This window comes from Littorina saxatilis, linkage group LG12, assembly GCF_037325665.1.
Source record: "Littorina saxatilis isolate snail1 linkage group LG12, US_GU_Lsax_2.0, whole genome shotgun sequence".
NCBI lineage: Eukaryota > Metazoa > Mollusca > Gastropoda > Littorinimorpha > Littorinidae > Littorina > Littorina saxatilis.
The window spans coordinates 43,214,609-43,228,885 of NC_090256.1; the positions used below are offsets into that span (position 1 = coordinate 43,214,609).

At 39.5% G+C, this 14,277-nt stretch overlaps 1 protein-coding gene across 1 annotated transcript; it reads left to right on the plus strand.

Annotated features, from left to right (window-relative positions):
- The first annotated feature begins 361 nt into the window (after positions 1-361).
- On the plus strand, positions 362-12,867 carry LOC138982001 (endoplasmic reticulum-Golgi intermediate compartment protein 1-like). The gene is made up of 9 exons (XM_070355202.1): positions 362-487; positions 3,329-3,463; positions 5,031-5,122; positions 5,773-5,894; positions 6,301-6,414; positions 7,292-7,346; positions 7,931-8,031; positions 8,374-8,496; positions 9,070-12,867. The coding sequence occupies exons 1-9, from the start codon at positions 468-470 to the stop codon at positions 9,175-9,177; spliced, it is 870 nt and encodes a 289-aa protein (XP_070211303.1). The 5' UTR covers positions 362-467; the 3' UTR covers positions 9,178-12,867.
- Positions 12,868-14,277: the final 1,410 nt, after the last annotated feature.

Consider the following 14,277-nt stretch of genomic DNA (forward strand, 5'->3'; position numbering starts at 1 on the left):
TCCACTGATTCGACCCCCGATTGGCCGATCTGTGTTGGGCACCTGCGGGTAAACAAACAGGTAAGGCTGGCCAAGTGAGGGACACCCCCCCCCCCCCCCCCCCCCTTTATTTGAATCAGTTCACGGCATTGAGCGCCGAGTGGCACTTAATAGGCCGAGCGCCCTTGCCTGGCACACCTATCACTGAACTGAGTGTACACATATCGCGTTTTGCAACTGCATATTTGCTTGTCCTTACTTTTGAAGATCCTTGATAAGCAGGCGACCAAAGAGGACAAAGAAGCAGACGACACAAGATGGTGGATTGAAGTTGTCGCCCTTGACTCAATTTTAGCCAATGAGCGCAAAGCACGTCCGTGCGCATGTACACGGTATACGTCTGCTACGCCGGTGGTAGAACTTAACTCTGTCAAAGTTTGACAGATTTTTCCATCAGGAGAACTAGTTTGTGAACACTACTCTCCAAGATGCCGTTGGATATCAGAAGGTACTGTACACTTTTTGCACGTGCATACATCACGATCTTTACGGGTCGATTAAGAAAGGCTGCACAATCATGACAATGAAAAGAAAAGAAAACATCATTCATTCACACTCATTCACTTGCTAATGACAGTAATGTTACGGTCTAGCAGATATCTATACATGTATAAACAGTAAATGGGAAGTCTGTGGTGTTTATGATTCAGTGTTTACTTTTCTTTTGAAACTATTTTATTTCTTCTTGCATGAATGATGTATTGACACGACATTCGTTTGAACAAACACACGCCCACAAACACACACACACAAACACTCACACGCGCGCACACACACACATTTTCATCAAGCCCTGCTGTTGCTGTCTATAGCTATAAGAGAATGGAATACTTGCTGCTTACTCCCATCACGAAGATGCTCAAATTCATTTATTTATCGAAAACAGGAAATGATATGTGAATATCTGAACCTATTCATCTTGTTTGTAGAACTCTTAGTCTCATGGTCAATTTTGTTCAGGTAGAAATGAAGACACGTACTCTATTCTATGTCTGCTCTTGATTAGACTTTGATATTTTGCAGTCTAAACTGATCTTGCATGCTTGGATCATTGGCACTCATACAAGATTGCTGAGGCCGGCCAGTGAGGGGCTGTTCGAAATTTAGAACAATTAACCTAGGGCACATTGATAAGAGGAAAGATTTCCACTGCATATTACATATTAAGAGCTAAGCCATGTGAACCTAAGTAGAGGGAAATGCTGTTTGATCGTCAATTCATGAATGCTTAACCCCTTCAATACTAATCCACAAATATTCACAACCGAAAGGAGCCAAGCTTTTTCTGGTCAAAATTTGGATTTTTACATTTGTTGAAAGAAAGTCTTAAAAAGTTAAATGATAAAAAACGCTCGCGCTGGACCCGAGTACTCTTCAGATTGGCTCGCTCCCCCAGTATGAAAGTTTTTGTCTTGTGCACGTTTAAGACCAAGTGATTGATCTGTGTGAATTACAGGCATTCCCTTTGCTATATAAATACATTGCATGCGAGCCGAGGATGTGCGTGGTGACTGGCCTTTCTCTTTTATTTGTAATTTGATCACAGTGAAAATGCACACACACACATTCACACACACACACACACACACACACACACTCTCTCCCTCACTCCCTCTCTCTCTTCCTCTCTATCTCTCTCTCTTACACACACACACACACACACACACAGTACAGACTCATGCACGCGCACGCACACACACACACACACACACACTCACACACACACACACACACACACACACACACACACACACACACACACAGTAACACTAACACATGTGCACAAAATGAACACATACACACACCGCGCGAGAGAAAAAGACGTCAAAGACTTTTGACCGTGACGTAATCTTTTTATGACGCTATATTTCTCGTCAATGTGTGACGCGTTCGGCTGTTCTATGAGACTGCCTGGCTGGCTGTGGCTCCGCGAATTCCCCCCGCCGCCAAGTCGTTTTTTTGTGGTTTATTTCGCATTTAGGTCCCAGGTAACATTATGAAGTTTTAATACGATCAATCGGACCTATTATCAAGTTAGTGTATCAACTTTTGAACGAACTGCGCCCAGTAGTTTCCCAGCAATAAGCTGTTAAGTCGAGACACACACACACACACACACACAATTAAAGTCTGCTGGACCCTTGTACTAGCATACTCAGGGATAATGCTTAAGATATACAGGGGTAAAAAGATTATGGGTTTTTTGACCCCCTCAACCAACTTTGGATGGGACATATAGTCAAAGCCCCACAGGGCCGACCGAGTATGCGAGGGTGGTCAAAAGGTATGCGCCTCCCCCCTTTCACATTCCCCCTTCCCCCCCCCCCCCCCCCTGGAATACTCCCCCCCCCCCCCCCCCCTGGAATAATTTTTTTCTTGGTCCCAAAAACATGTGTGTGCATATTATGTAAGTGTGTTTGGTTTGGTGTATGCTTTCGCTTTTGGTTTAAACAATGTTTTATTAAATCAAACATGATACAATAATACAACGATAAACAATAGGGACACGAACTCAAGCGAACGCTTATATTACTTGCCCTACGTAGTAGGAAAATGACACAAATATGATGTCGGACAAGCATTACTTATAAACTGTGGAACTATCTAGATGAAAAGCATAGTTAAACTTAAAGCAAATCAGAAAGCTTTCGCTTTTCTCAGTCCAAATCCTAACTGTGTAAACTGTGCATAGGCTGGTGCAGCGGCAATTAATTTTGATGTGCCATTTGACCAGCTGCTTGGAATTCCTATGGGTTATCTCTGACTTGAGATTTGATGTGCCAATGGTCACTTGGTGCAATGGCTTGTTAGTAAACCAACTCTGAGATATCATATAGGTAGTATTGAAGCTGTTGAGTTGATTTCCTTTATGAGACGTGATGACTGCAGGACGGCATGCGGAGTTACCTGCATTAAGATCTGTTTGTTTTTGCCTTATAACTATGCTATTGACTTTTATTTTTCTCATCCATGAACTACTGTGTAACACCTTTCTTTCTTTCTTTATTTGGTGTTTAACGTCGTTTTCAAACTGTAACACCCAGCCTCTGGATTTTAAGTACAAATTGCTCGCAAAGTAAAACTCACTTGCCAGAGACACAAGCACACAGAGATATGGTACATGTAGCATATGTTACAATTTTGTCAATACTGAGTCCACTGATTTCCTTTAGCAGTTGTTGTGGGCTCTAACCCCTTTGGGCAAATGCTCAGGGTGTTACACTGGTTAGTTTGTACTCAGTAGCTTTAGTTTGTTGAAAGGTTAAAGCTTTTTGTGTGTGTGTTGCAGGTTTGATATCTATCGTAAAGTCCCGAAGGATCTGACTCAACCCACAATTGCCGGAGCAGTGGTCTCCATATGCAGTGTCTTGTTCATCCTCTTCCTCCTGGTGTCAGAACTCTCGCTCTTCATCACCCCTGAACTGTGGGTTCTCTCATTGCCGATTCTCAAGACACAAGATTTTATACACTTTTGATACACAGATTTTCTTCTTGAATCCTAATTGGTTTCAAATCATGTTTTTTGCATTTCTTCTTTTTTCTTTTTCCCTATCTAAATTTTCATTTGTTTTTCTCTCCGTTTCTCAACTCTTTTTCTTTAATCTTCAATTCATAGTTCTTGTTGAACTTGAATTAGTCTTTTATAGACTCTGAAGGTAATGAATGCAAAGGTAGTTTTGTAAGCAATTTTGATGAGAGAGCATGATTGTGCATTTTTGACTTGTAAACGTTCTAAGACTATTGAAATATTTTTGTGATTAGACATCTTTGTTTGGTGTGAAGTGACACTGGTAGATTGTATGTATTTTAGATAGGCTAAATATTATTCAGCATCTGGTTTTGATGAGGAGAAAAATGGATGAGGTGGATTTGAAACATATTCCAGTCAGGTATGGCTCATCTTCAATGTAGCATAGTGCTTGCAGTACAGGACATGTTCAATATGTCCACTACCATTAATCAGATAGGCTGATGTTGCCAACCTGTTATTGGACAGATTGACAGCATTTCTACAGTAGATCAAAAAGATAGTGGCTTGAGCTGCAGGCTAAAATACGAAATAGATGGATTCAGACTGGGCTGCGAAATAAAAACGTATTATTGCTTCATGGCATCTGTTGCCACATAAAATAAAAATATAGTCTGCATACGCACTTTCCCTCATGTTTGGCATCTGAACTTAAAATTGCCACATTGTAGTTTAAGTTAAACAAAGTACAGTATAATGACATATATGTAGCTGCACTTTTGTTCATGTTCCAGCAGGTATGGACTCACATGCTTGCATACAAAGGCATACATGTGTGAAACATACTGGCAGATAAAAAAAAATCTAGTGAAACAAGGGTTTGGGATTAAAATCTCTGCATGAGACTTGTACAGTAAGGTCATTAAGCTGATAGAAGAAGTTGTGATGCTACGTGTAGTAAATTTTCACTGTGTTGTATATGTACAGTGTACATGTGTCCTTTCCCATAAGCTGACACAGTGGCAGAAGAACAGTGTGTCATGGCCTCATGATACAGGTCATGCATAAAAACTGAATCACACAGAAACCTGTTCTAATCTGCAGAACAAAGCAAAGACAATAATCTGTGGACATGCTACGTGATATTTTTGTGATCTAACTTCATCCCTGATAATCCAGCTGAGCATGAGGAAACAGATGCTTAGAAAATAAGTGCTCAACATTTTTCACCTCGTTTAGATGTGAATGGTCTTATCGTTCCCAGCTTGAATTTCAATATTTACTTTTGTAAACATTTTCAAGTGTGTGTTCTTTTTGAATGATGCTTAATTTGTCTGTATCTTCCAATTCTTTTTTTATCTTTGCTTTTCCTGCTATCCACTTATCTTTTCATTCTGTCCTTGAGTACTCTGGTTTATCTTCGTTTCTCCTTTCATTCTACTGAAGAGATGATAGACAATAATAACCAACCAACCATCCTTTCATTCTTATTTTATAACCATTTTTTTCTGTTCCTGTACAGACATAGTGAACTAACCGTGGAAGATCCTGTGAAACACTCTGAAAAGATCCCTGTCTACATTAACATTACTCTGCTCAAGATTGGCTGTGATTGTAAGTTTACACTTTTAGCAAAGGATGGATGCAAGTCTGTAGCTCTGCTTGCACATCTGTCTGTGGTCTAACACTGATTTATAAGTGTGCATTTGATACTTAAATAGAATCCTAAAAATAGGGACCACGTGACAGAGTATGCTTGCCTTTAGACAGACAGAGATTGACAGGCACATACATTACACGTGCTCACATGCCTGCCTGTGATGAGACACACATGCATGCACGCAGGCACACACAGACACACACACACCAGTACCTGGAGAGAACTATAGTGCTTTGTCTGTGGTAAAAGGAAAACATGGGACCCCATCAGTGTGTCTTTTAAGTTTTATTTGGTGCATATGCTGTGTGTAATGATTATGTTAATAGGAGGATCGAGAAGCAAGAAAATCTGCTTGATACTGCTTTATTTTTCATTTTGTTGTTGAATGGTCCCTAAATGCACATTTGTTGAAATTTCTTTTGCATACAGATGACTTGTGAAAACATTCACCGATGCAGTGTACCTTGAACCTCTGTTTTTTAGATGATATTGTATAACTTTGCTAAGGCGTGTGTGTTTGCAAGTGTGTGTGTGTGTGTGTGCGTGCATGTGTGTGTGTGCATGGTTGTGGTAACCATTTCTAACAGTTCATTTTGTTGTTCAGACGTGGGGTTGGATATTCAAGATGACATGGGACGCCATGAGGTAGGCTTCAAGGACAACACAGTCAAGGTTCCTTTTGGAGATGCAGGCTGTCGCTTTGAGTCAAACTTTCTCATCAATAAGGTAAAGTATTCACAGCCTGGGTGTCTGAATTATTGACCACAGCTGGGCCATATGAAATGTGTCGATAAAACCAATTGATTAAACTTTGTGAGTAGAACATGATAGTCTCATTTTGCTACATGTGTGTGATTTCAGAGTTATCTGTTGAAATAATTTATGAATTGAGAATAACATCCTAACTAATAGATGACAGATTCAATTTCCAGTCAAGGCTCGACTCCAATATTTAGCAGTAAGAATGAGTCAACATATATTAGGTAACAGATACCTTGGAATCATCTTTTTCTCTGAGCAGCAATAGTTTAAATTAAATAAGAGTTATAAGCAGTCTTCATTTCCAAAGTCAGCATGAAAAGTAAGGAAAGAATTGTTTATTTTTTATCTTTCTGTATTTATTTCCCCCCAGGTTCCTGGCAATTTCCACGTGTCGACTCACTCCTCTAGAGTGCAGCCCGATAACCCTGACATGAGTCACATTGTGCACAAAGTTCGCTTCGGTATGGAGCTGGCAGAAGGAAAGGTCAGTACATTGCCGTCTGTGTGTTGGATTGTTTACGCTATAGTCAGTGATACAGTGGAACCCCCCTTTAGGACCTAAACAAATCTGAGAAAATTAGGTCTTATAAAAGTGGGTAAGTTTACAGAGGTTATTAACAGTAAATCTGAAAAACCAAAGTCTTAAATTCGGGGGGGGGGGGGGGGGGGGGGGGGGGGGGGTAATGGTCTTAAAAAAGGAGTTCCACTGTAGAAGCTAGAAACCAGACTCGGCTCATACTTAGCATCCTTGTTCACTTGAGTTTATTTTATCTGTGAAGCAAGGAATAGGCAGCATACCTAAAGGATGTGAAATGTCACCAGGTTTAGAGTTGGTCTTTAAGGCAGTTTTGTTCTCAGGCCTGGGTCTTTGGTCACTGACCTATAATTGTGTTGTTTTTACTCTGAGGTATCAGGAGAGTCTTAGTAATGAGCAGTGCTACTGTTAGTGTGTCTGCAGACTTCACATGAATTTTTTAATTTTTTTTTTCAAGCTGAAGCTTTCAACTTTAACAAGTTGTTAGGTTTTGATGATCTACAGGCATAAGACAAGTTCAGTTGACCCTTGTCAAATCAAGTTCACAGTATGAACATGTTTGCTGAAGAAGATGTATTAGTACTGCAAATATCCACTGAGCTCTCAAAGAAATAATGCAAAAGCTATGAGCTGTCTGGCAGATTACAGGACTACAGTTGCATACAGGCATTTGCATTCGACTCTAGCTAATCGTTCACTTTAGCAATCAAGGACAAAGAATAAGAATGAGAGAATGTTGATTTAAAGTGAGAAAATAGAAGAAAACACAGTTTCACTGTTGGCCTGTTTTCCATATTTTTTATTTGTGCGTACATTTTTCTTGCAGGATGTAAAAGGCTCTTTCAACCCATTAGAAAATGTGGACAAATCAAACTCTGACCGTAAGTATGTTTTGCCTTGATTCATTTCCCTAAGGAGTACATGCACTACATCCAAAATGCATTTGCAAAGTTGTTAGTGTTAGCACAATTAATGCTCTGCCAATTACAGAGGTTTACTAGACACGTTCCGCAAATAACTGTCGGGTTTGTTTCGGTTGTAAAAGAGTGAATATGCTTGGTATTATTGAGGCAAGCTTTTCACACGTGCCCCTTTTCCACATGTTTCAGGCACACCCCTTGCTAGTGACTAGCCTATGATGTCACCTGGAAAGTTTGACTCACTAAAAGCAAGATTATTCACTCTTTCACAACCCATACAAACCTAACAGAGTTATTTCCAAGAGTGGACAATTCAGGGGGAGGTCTGTGTACAAAAAAGAGGAGTGTTTCTGGGCATAGTCAAGAGAAGAATTAAAGCCCCTGATCAGATTGTTTTATCTTTTCTTCCATAGTGATTAAAGAACAAAAAGGACCACTAATTAAGAAAGAGCTGAGAAACATGTATGATATTCTTCCATCAGGGATATAAATCAAATGTGGTATTTTCCTTTCTGTGTACATAACAAAAGTGACTGTATTTTCAGCCATCGCAACCCATGACTACATCATTCGGGTTGTACCAACGGTCTACGAGGATATTCATGGAAACATTCGCTTTCCGTTCCAGTATACATACTCATCAAGGGTAAGCTGATTTTTATCACTCGGATTAGTCTGGTGTTTCACACAGCAAAATGTTTATATTTGGCCAGCTGGTGTGTAGGGAAAAAATATCAAGAAGAAACTGTTTGCTGATTTAGAATTATCAAAACTATAGGTTCTGCTTTTCAGAGTGGATGAGGCTTACTGGTTAGTCTAGTTTTTGCGCACAAAGTGTACATTTTGCTAGCAAACCCAAAAAACTCTTGGTTAGGGATAAACCAAAGAAAAGTGGCACTGGCAGGAAGCAACCTTAATGACCCAGCAATGGGATAATAAATTAAAGTAAAGTAAAGTAAATGCAATGGTGTATGTGTATGAATTGCAGGACATGATACAGTACCACCATGGGGGCCGGGCCTTGCCAGCCATCTGGTTCCGCTATGAGCTCAGCCCCATCACTGTGCGCTACAAGGAGAGAAGGAAACCATTCTACACCTTCCTCACAACTGTGAGTTCACTTTGTCCCATACCTCTGATATTTCTTCTTTGCTGTGATCGACTTGGGAAAATGCAGAATGCTTTGCTTTGGCGAATATTTCTGCATGATGAAATTTCTTTTGTCTAATCATGACATTGCGAAATGCGGATCTCGGGGATAGTAGCTTAGTCCCGACTCTAGTTATCCTAAAGATAGCAGAAGCACTTTAGCGCAATGCATAAGTCGAGATTACAGAAAAGAAAACTAACCCGTGCATTACCCTCAATCTATTTTTGGCATGGGAATTTCCGCGGAAGCCAAGGCCATTCTAAATTTAGGAATCAGCGTTCGAAAAGTGACGTCGCTCTGTTCTAATTGACCCATGTAGACCTTGACGTCATTACTATACGTGCTGATGATTGTTAAAATGTATCAGGTGAACTTTTTTTTTCACACACTACTTTCCGATGAAACTTCTGAGCACAGGCTTTAGAAGTGTAGGTCATAAGCATGCATGGCTCACACTTTATAATCATGATCAGTGTTCTTTGATATGTCATACATGTACGTTAATGTGATGTTATATTCTCCTTTATGTTCCAGATTTGTGCCATCATTGGAGGAACCTTTACTGTGGCAGGCATATTAGACTCTTTAGTATTCTCAGCAGCAGAGATTTTCAGAAAGGCAGAATTAGGAAAACTTAGCTGAACCAATACTCACTTCATCGTTTGGACTTCATCAGGTGTACATTCCATTATAATGGGTGATCTGTTACAACAGTTTGGCATCATTGTGTAGAAAGACTGTATTTATTATCGTATGAACACAAGTAAACCTGCAACTTGTTCAATGAGCAAATCAGCTTTTGAACTAAAAATCAGATAACGGTGTAACCCTCACTTTTATGACCCCGTGATTTACGACTCTGATCCCTTTTAAGTCCTTGTTTTTTCAGATTTTCTGTAACAACCTCTGTAAATTTACCATTTTAAGACTCACTCCTTTACAAGACCTGAGTTTCTCAGGTTTGGGGAGGTCTTCAAAGGGGGTTTTCACTGTATGCTGATTTGTAAGATAGAGATAACTGACTATACGACAGATTTACAACAGGTTTTTTGGAAAATCGTGAAAAATATACCTTAGCTTATAACTGGTTTAAACGGTCATACACGTAAAATTCCACTCGTGCAAAAAACACGAGTGTACGTGGGAGTTTCAGCCCACGAACGCAGAAGAAGAAGAAGAAGAAGATAACTGGTTTCATATATACCATGTGTTCAGTTTTTGCTAAGATGTGAACAAGAAAAAGAAAGGGCACTAATCCCCCTTGCAACCACCCTTGGATTTAGAGAAAAAGAAGAATACAGTCCATCGAAGTAAAACGGAGAGCACAAAGGCCCGATTCACTCGTCATAAGCACCGCACAATGTGCCAAGCTGTTACTGGAGTGGATGAACCAGTGTTACTCAGTGAAACAAAATACAGTGGAACCCCCCCTTTTAAGATCCCCGATTTAAGACCTTGTTTATTTTAAACTTTATATTGACAGAAAAGAGGGTACGTAGTATAAACGAGTCAACATCTTAATTTACAACCTTTGGTACCATGGCATTCAAAACTTTCCGTTCATAACCCCTGTAAATTTACCCCCATTTTAAGACTTAAAAAGGAGGTTCCACTGTATAAAACCTTTTCTTTTATGAAAAAAAAAGATGTAGACATATGATGCATTTGGGTGAAGGTGTCTGGCTTGTGTGGTAAACAGGGTATGTGTTTTAATTGTCAGCGGCACAGTGGGTAGTATGCATGATTATGCTTGTGGTTTGTGTTTGGAAGTGGGATCTGTATGCTGGAAAAACGTTGCACTTGTAGTCACTGCTGTTATCACTGGGACTGACGTCTCCAATGTTGCTCTGTGTGTATTTGGAATTGTAGATAAGATGTGAAGAGCTATATAAACCTCAGGTCGCTGCGAGATCTGTGCTGTATTTGTTTTTGTGCTGATTTATCATTACAGTTATCCACAAAATGTCTCATCTGCTGAAGTAATTATCTTCAACTGTGTGTTTGCATTTTCTTCAGTTGCTTAATGAAACAGTGTTGTGGTCCAAGTTAAAAAAAAAAAGGCCTTATGTGTTTGCGTTAATGAGGTAATTGTGCAGAGGTGGAAAAAGCTAGCAAACTCCACTAGCTCATATTTGAATGTGACAGTGTTTTTGTCCTCCTTCATTCATTATCAGACTAATATGGCCAAATTAAAAATGTTGTGCTCTTGAAAATGAGTGGAATGTACATCTACTTACTACGCAACCTTGTTATGGTTTACTAGAATCAAAATGAAAAACAACATTTTTACATGGGGAATGTGGAAGACAATTAGTGTGTATGTGTGTGGAGGTACGTGTTACATCTTTTGTACTGTTGGCTTTTCAGGAACATTCATTGATGCCACCCCATCACTCTCATCAATCATTTAGGAATTGTTTTACCTGAAATATAGGCACATTGTAAATATTATTTTACTACTCAGAATTGTAAATGTAAAGCCACTTTTTATTGCCATGCAGGATTTTAAAACTGGCAATTAAACACACCCATTACAAATGTTAAATTTGTTAGATTTTGTGTGTGTGAGAACATCTGTTTTTTAATTTTTTTATCTGACATCTTATAAACATTCATATGATGTCAAGAAAAGCATGCAGCATATAGATTTTATGAAAACTGTACTGAGGGCTTAACTTTTTTATTCAGATAGAAACCTGCCAGACCCCAGAACAACTTTATGGTGCTAATGCAGTTATTGCAGCACAGATCTTGTTCTAGAAACTACAGAAATAACCTGTTTTTGTAGATTTTATTTTTTTTAATTTTAGTTGTAGGACTAATGATGTGAAGAATTCCAGTTTCTTGCCATTGGTTGGTGGTGATCATTTGTTGCCAAATCTGCTTTGTTGTTTTTATTTTATTTTATCAAGTCACCTCCTTTCTGTGTCTGTCTCTCTACTTTCGATTTGAAATTGTATGGGTTTAAGATATTCCATTGATTGCTTTTGATGTTATGCCTTTGTTGCTTGGGGGTCCAAGTTTGTCATTCACACTGTATAATATATATTAGCTCCACTTAGGGATCATATTAGAGATGTGTATGGGATAAAATAACACATTCTTTCTTGGTTTTGTGTTTTCACAGTACAATTTGCACCAAAGATATTATTTTCTGCTCACAGAATATCAATTTTTTGCTTGTCAGATGTATTCATTAATTGGTGTATACCTTTATAAAAGAATTAAAGAATACACATAGAGTAGAATTACTGCATTTTTGACTCACATGCGAAGCAAAAGTGAGTCTATGTACTCACCCGAGTCGTCCGTCCGTCCGTCCGTCCGGACGTCCGGACGTCCGTCCGTCCGGAAAACTTTAACGTTGGATATTTCTTGGACACTATTCAGTCTATCAGTACCAAATTTGGCAAGATGGTGTATGATGACAAGGCCCCAAAAAACATACATAGCATCTTGACCTTGCTTCAAGGTCAAGGTCGCAGGGGCCATAAATGTTGTCTAAAAAACAGCTATTTTTCACATTTTTCCCATTTTCTCTGAAGTTTTTGAGATTCAATACCTCACCTATATATGATATATAGGGCAAAGTAAGCCCCATCTTTTGATACCAGTTTGGTTTACCTTGCTTCAAGGTCAAGGTCACAGGAGCTTTTCAAAGTTGGATTGTATACATATTTTGAAGTGACCTTGACCCTGAACTATGGAAGATAACTGTTTCAAACTTAAACATTATGTGGGGCACATGTTATGCTTTCATCATGAGACACATTTGGTCACATATGATCAAGGTCAAGGTCACTTTGACCCTTATGAAATGTGACCAAAATAAGGTAGTGAACCACTAAAAGTGACCATATCTCATGGTAGAAAGAGCCAATAAGCACCATTGTACTTCCTATGTCTTGAATTAACAGCTTTGTGTTGCATGTATTTTGGTAGGAAAAATGTGTAAAGCAGTTCTTAGTGTATGATGTCATTGCTATGTAAAGGTCAAGGTCAAGCATGTGAGTCGTATGGGCTTTGCCCTTCTTGTTCCATTCATATAACAAGCTGTGGTTGTTACAGCATTCTGAGTTTCATAAACTGAGGTTCTCTTCCAGGATCTGATACATGTCAAATGCCGATTATAAATGTATTTGGGCCTCTTAGCATAATTTTATGAATGGTGATGCTGTACATTATTTACTTTTATCTGCTGCTGAACCTGTGCTGGATGTTGAAAGTTATATAAAGAATTATCTGTTATCTTTATATTAAGCTGTGTTAAGAAAAGTGTGTACAATGTATCTATATATATGTGAGTTTTCAAATAAAAGATGCAACACAAAACATAGAGATTCAAAAGTATATTACATATACTGTGATATCAGCTGCAAAATTCAAGCAACAAGGGTTCATAAATCAATCACTTCTAAATTCACCACAATAAAGGTAAACCTAACAATTTGTGAAGATGCACACCCACAATGACACACTAACACATGCAGGCAGAATAATGCTGAGTTTACCTACTCCAAAAAGTATCAATTCAAGCAAATTATTTTCAATCTTCTATGATTCTGACTAAATTTGTCATAATGATACAGTTGGGCCCTGACAATAGATCAATTTCATTACTCGTGAAGAAAAATGTCTGTCCGTACCCACAATCTGACAATCTACGGGTACATTTTCCTGTTTTACTGTTTGGATACTGAAGCGGTGCTTCTCTTTTTCTGTCAGGAAGAGAACTTTTTACTTGCCTAAACTACAATTCCAGATCCAACAGGAATTCTGCAGAAACCATCACCATTCTCTTTCTGCAGTGCACCGAATTTGTCAAAAGGTATCACTTATGATTGAGAACACGGGACAGCTAGGGAACACCGCATGAAGATTTGACATTAAAACCAATTTACTCTTACTAGTACAGAGGTACCTGCGATAAAAGGACAGCCTTTGGAGTATCCAAAAGTATCCCTACACTGCAGATGTCCTGTCATGACAGGTATTTTTTTAGTAGAGATAATAGAAAAAGGGACAATAGAAAGTGTCCTTTTCAGAGAGGTGTCCTTTTCAGAGGGGTGACCTCTCATCAGAGGAGCCACCCATTATAGGTACCACTGTACTTCAGCAAAAACAAACTTTCTTCTGTGCTAGAACTTTGCTGAACTACGAGTAGTTCATACCAATCCCGCGGGTTAGGGGGAAGAATTTACCCGATGCTCCCCAGCGTGTCGTAAGAAGCGACTAACGGATTCTGTTTCTCCTTTTACCCTTGTTAAGTGTTTCTTGTATAGAATATAGTCAATTTTTGTAAAGATATTAGTCAAGCAGTATGTAAGAAATGTTAAGTCCTTTGTATTGGAAACTTGCATTCTCCCAGTAATCTATATATATATACGACTTGTGTCTGTCTGTGTATCTGTGTGTGTCAGGGGCGGACCTAGTTGTGGATAAGGGGGGGGTTCCAAATTGGAGCAGGGGTCCAGGGGCCGCTTAGGCCCCGGTGGGGTCCATGGGCAAAGCCCTGGTGGGGGGTCTGGGGGGCTTTGCCCCCCAGATGCTGAAGGAATTTTATTTTTTTAGGTCAATCGGAGGCCTCTCGTGGAAGATAACAAGGTAAAAAAAAACACGGATGGGGGGTGGGGGGGGGGGTTCCGGGCACCCAGGAACCCCCCCCCTAGGTCCGCCCCTGCTGTGTGTCTGTGTATCTGTGTGTGTGTCTGTGTATCTGTGTCTTCGCGATGCACGGCCAAA